A 4,953-nucleotide genomic window follows, 5' to 3' on the forward strand; every position below is an offset into this window, starting at 1 on the left:
TATTAAGGAGCTCCATAAAAAGCATATTTTTAGCTATGGTTAATCTTCATAAACTGTAGTATGTTTGCCTATTTGATTTGTTGTAAACTAAGATTTAGCAAGATGAGGCTAAATTTATGTAAACTATTACTGTATACATTTCGTTTTCTAGATGAAATAAAAGATTAGCATGCTCTATCGGTAGCACCTCCTCGTCATCAGAAACTAATGGAACACGAAAGATTTGTAATCAGTTCTATAAAAGTGCCATCGATAAACATCTAATTATTTGTACCCATTCCTAGACCAGAAACCCCAGGCCCGATTTGAGCTTGGTCAAGATTGATGTTTTGCTGTATGGCATTTTGATCTTTTGTGGAGTACTAAAAGCTTTCATGTGTTAAGTAAAACATGAACCAAATTACAAACTTAAAAACCGAAAACTTCTTTCTTCAACCAGGCTTCAAAGAGCAATAACAGCAATAACATGCCTGCAACAGTTGGTTTACCATAAAACTGCGAAACTACACAAGGTCCATTACTTATTTATTAGACTTAATTGCATAAAAATGGTATGAGTTATAATTTTTTTGCACAAAAATGGCTAATATATAATAATAGGCACCCGTATGACTCATGTATAATTTTCTTGTCACCCGATTGCATTCCGTTAGTTATTTTTAACGGACGTTAGGGTTTTCATAAATTAAAGTTGTAATTGTTCGAAGATGCCCTAATTATAATATTTTTTACACAAAAATGATCAATCATGGAATTAAAATCAAAGAGCATTTATAAGATAAATCAATCACGGAATAAAAAACCAAACAAAAGCTACAAATTAGCAAAAAAAACTTGTTTTTTTATAAAGGTAAACGACTTTCCTTTTATAAAATTAAAGAATCACACCTTAATCTATATTTCTGCGACATAGCCAAGACGGAAAAAAAGACCTTAATCTATATTTTTGGGACAGAGCCAAAACGGAAAATGGTAAACCATAAACCATGTTTCAAACATAAGCATTCAGAAGTATATTAAACTTAACGCATTAATCTTCATCTTTTTCGTCTCCATCTCCGCCACTAGTTTTTTTTGAAGCAGTCTTATGGTTCGTTCACTTAACTCTATCAGGTCGACCACCAGCAAAGAGACTCGTAAGTGAAAAGTCAATATACTTATGATAATACACTTTCACCATGAACGAGGGAACATTAATCACCTACCTTCCAAAACTACAATATCCACATAAAATAAGTGTTAAAACATGCATATCAGCCATGTCTTACTTATAATTATTTAATTTCTTATTTTCATGTATAGTCCGATAACATGGAAAAAATAATTAAGAATACTAATGAAAAATACTAATTTACCAACATTTTATGAATCCAAACTCCATATCGAATGGTAGGATTCAAAATTTTATGTTAGACAACATCTAGAAGTGATAGTTAGAGAATATCAAAGTTTTACATCTTAGGAATGAGACAACCCATACAAAATTATTACATTTTTAATAAGCACTATAAACTAATGAGCATGATGTAAAGAAATACCAAAATATTACAGTATAAAGCCAACACATATAGAATAAACTAAAGAGAGACCTTCAGATTATACAGAAAAAACCAAGAAATACACACAAAGTCATGCACTTAATTTCACAGAAGAAATCATCAAAATCGTTCTTTTTAACAGGGCCTTGACAGAAATGTAGAAAGATTTATATTTGCTCTTTAGTTTTTAATTCCGTGGCTGATTTAATTTGTAAATAGTCTTTGATTTTTAATTCTTTGATAGATCATTTTTGTGCAAAAAAATTATAATTTAGACCATTTTCGTGTAATTATATCTTTGATTTAAAAAAAATCCTAACGTCCGTTAAAAATAACTAACGGAATGCAATCGGGTGGCAAAATAATTATACATGAGTCATACGGGTGCCTATTATTATATGTTAGCCATTTTTGTGCAAAACAATTATAACTCATGCCATCGTCGTGCAATTAAGTCTATTTATTATTACAAATTCAAAGGACAGAAAATAAGTTTCCAAGCTCCATCTGCCTTCTGTCAGCATCCTTAGATATGCATCTACATTCTTGATTTCGCAATCACCACAGTTCCATCACCCATGTTCGTGGCCCCTGGCCTAGTCCATGTCGCCCCAAACTGATCCTCGGTTACTCCTGCAATAGCAATTCACGTCGATAATATTATAACAGATTAATACCTTCAAGTGATTGATTTATAGAAAAGAATAATAATTAGTTGTAGATACCTTTTCCCATGGCAGCAGTTGAAGTGATGCCTCCCTGCACAGTCCTGAGAACCCTGTCATAGTAATTTGCACCGGACCATTTCTGATGAGCTAGAGTATCAACACCATTGTTTCTTTCCTCACGCTGTATCTTCTCAACATAAGCCAGCATTCCCCTTCTTGCAAAATCCTTGGCAAACGTGTCCACGATTAGAGCGTCCGCGTGGAAACCAGCCAGTGTTATGAACTGCCAACAATAGCCTAACTTTGCAATCCTGGGAATGAAATCCATCATTTGCTCGTCGGTCATACCCGATGCATCCCAGTTAAAAGAAGGGGACAGGTTATAGGCCAACATAGTTTCAGGTGTAATAGATTTCACCCCCTGTGCGAACTTCGTGCACTCAACCAAGTCAGGGCTGGAGGTTTCCATCCAAATGATGTCACAGTGAGGTGCAAAAGCCCAACCACGAACAATTGCAGCCATCACAGATCCTTGAAACCTATAAAACCCTTCTCTTGTTCTAGGTAAATCCCAGTCCCAGAAAAGATTAACAAGTCCGAGTCTCTCAGCAATCTCCCGGCCTTGCTCATTTGACAAACACTTGTCATAGCTAGAGCAATTTAACCATTCATTCATTCTCCTCCTCTTCTCAGCCTCCCCAACATTTAAATTCTGGATTGCATCAACGACACAATCCGAGAATGTCTTCAATTGAGCCATTGACAACCACTTATCCTCAATAGCTTGAAGCTCAGGCCCAGTTTTCCCAGCAGCCATTGCTTCTGACAAGATGGTGGCCAAGCCTTTACCCTTGAGATTAGGGTTGGTAATACCCAAAATGAACTGATGATCCCTAGTGTCAATATTTGACTGGATCAAAGTAGCTGCAACAGCATCAGTCCTAGCCACCAAAACAGTCTCAGTCCCCATCACATCAAATTGCAACCGAGCTGCCACAAGCCTGTTTATATGTTCACTCACCGCAACAAGAACTTTTCCAGCCATGTGACCACATTTCTTAGTCACAGATGACTGATCTTCAATATGGACACCAGCTGCGCCACGCTCCACAAACAGCTTGCAAAGCTTTACAGTAGCAGTTGCACCACCAAAACCCGTATCACCATCAGCAATAATAGGCTTCAAGTAATCAACAAAGGGCGTACGAGCACGCTCCTCTCGGCTCATATTCATCCTAGCCTCTCTTTGCTTCCGATCATGGTACTGCTGAGCAAAGAAAAGGTGTTCCACCTTATTAGGCACAGTGTCATAAGGGTAATCTGCCAGATCAGGACCAGGCTCGTTTGTCGAAGTGTGAGTCGATGAGCATTGCCAACCGGACACGTAAATTGTGTCGAGGTGCTTAGCCATCATGGTCACTTGGACAGGATCAAGTGCACCAAAGGTTCTGGATGACGTGCCATTGGCTTGGTGTGTTTTGAGAGTCCTCCATAGCTTCTTAGCTAGCTCATTGGAGGCATAGCTTTGCTTGAGGTGGCCACGGAGTGAAACAACATCACGGGCAGAATACGGGCGGTGTGTGAGCTTGAATCTCTCAGAGTTCCACCATGCTTGCACATCAGCTACTTCTGCTTCAAACCTCCCTTCTTCCTCCATGATCTGCACATTATTTATCAAAATAATTGCATTAAAACACAAATGTTAATAGCTTAATTCTAATAAATAATAACACCAACAAAGGTTAATGCGGTGTTTGAGGAATCAGTTTCTTCAACGATGGTCAAGAGTTCTGACTCTTAACGTGTGCGTTCATTAACAAAACAAATAGAGATATGTTACCATGGAAGGGTTAGAGAAAGATGCATCCATGGCCAAAACTCCGATCTTTTAATATAAATATTGTAAAAATGAAATAACAAACTGAACTGTGAATGTAGAATGAAAAGTTAATGAGAAGAACACTCCATATATAAAGGCTATGGGATAACAGTGAGAGTGGGAGGATAAGATAGATCATGCATCATGACTAAGAAAGATCCAAATCCCAAGAAATTTCGAGTGAATTTTCGTGATCACTTGCATAGAAGGTAAATCGAAAGTTGGCTACGTAGTCTTTCTAGTGATGCAAGTGTAACCGGTGAGGATGAAGGTGCATTCAGTAAGGCAAACAAGTACTCGCTTATCTACACAACCAACACAGCATCTCCAACAGAGGTTGTTAACAAAATTGCCAAAATATGATAAATTATTAAATATATTATTTTTTAATTTTCTCTCACATTCATGTCACTCTTGACAACATTTATTAAAATTTTGCTCCAATAATTAAGCAATTTTAAAGTTTGCCCATGTGATTCCTCTATATTAATTTTATATTTAGTTCAATATAAAATTTTAATAAATGTTTTTTACTACACTTTAGATGTTTTTTATGACTTTTTTGCTAATTTAAGAAATTGCCAAATTTTGTCAATCTTGATGGACAATCTTTTGACAACCTCCAAATTCTAATAGTCAGGCAATGAAAGATATCATGCCATATAAGCTTGACAACCTCCTTTTATTTGGGTTGCTCTTAAAATGATAACACTGTTTTCTCGGGGGCCTTTCTTTCTTATCCATTTAAATTCTATAAATAGCCATTAGTCAACAATATTGAACTAACATTTGTATAATTTTGTAATTAATAATAATCAGCTTAAATAGTATTTGAACACAAAAATATAAATACAAGTTTACCAATTCT

At 36.2% G+C, this 4,953-nt stretch overlaps 1 protein-coding gene across 1 annotated transcript; it reads right to left on the reverse strand.

Moving 5' to 3' along the window:
- Positions 1-1,959: 1,959 nt before the first annotated feature.
- LOC141712016 (isocitrate lyase) lies at positions 1,960-4,192 on the reverse strand. Its single transcript, XM_074514772.1, has 3 exons — positions 4,047-4,192; positions 2,264-3,866; positions 1,960-2,171 (listed from the first exon to the last, which is right to left on the reverse strand). Exons 1-3 carry the CDS (start codon positions 4,074-4,076, stop codon positions 2,077-2,079), a joined length of 1,728 nt encoding a protein of 575 aa, XP_074370873.1. The 5' UTR covers positions 4,077-4,192; the 3' UTR covers positions 1,960-2,076.
- Positions 4,193-4,953: the final 761 nt, after the last annotated feature.

The sequence above is a fragment of the Apium graveolens genome, chromosome 3 (genome assembly GCF_009905375.1).
Source record: "Apium graveolens cultivar Ventura chromosome 3, ASM990537v1, whole genome shotgun sequence".
Taxonomy (NCBI): domain Eukaryota; kingdom Viridiplantae; phylum Streptophyta; class Magnoliopsida; order Apiales; family Apiaceae; genus Apium; species Apium graveolens.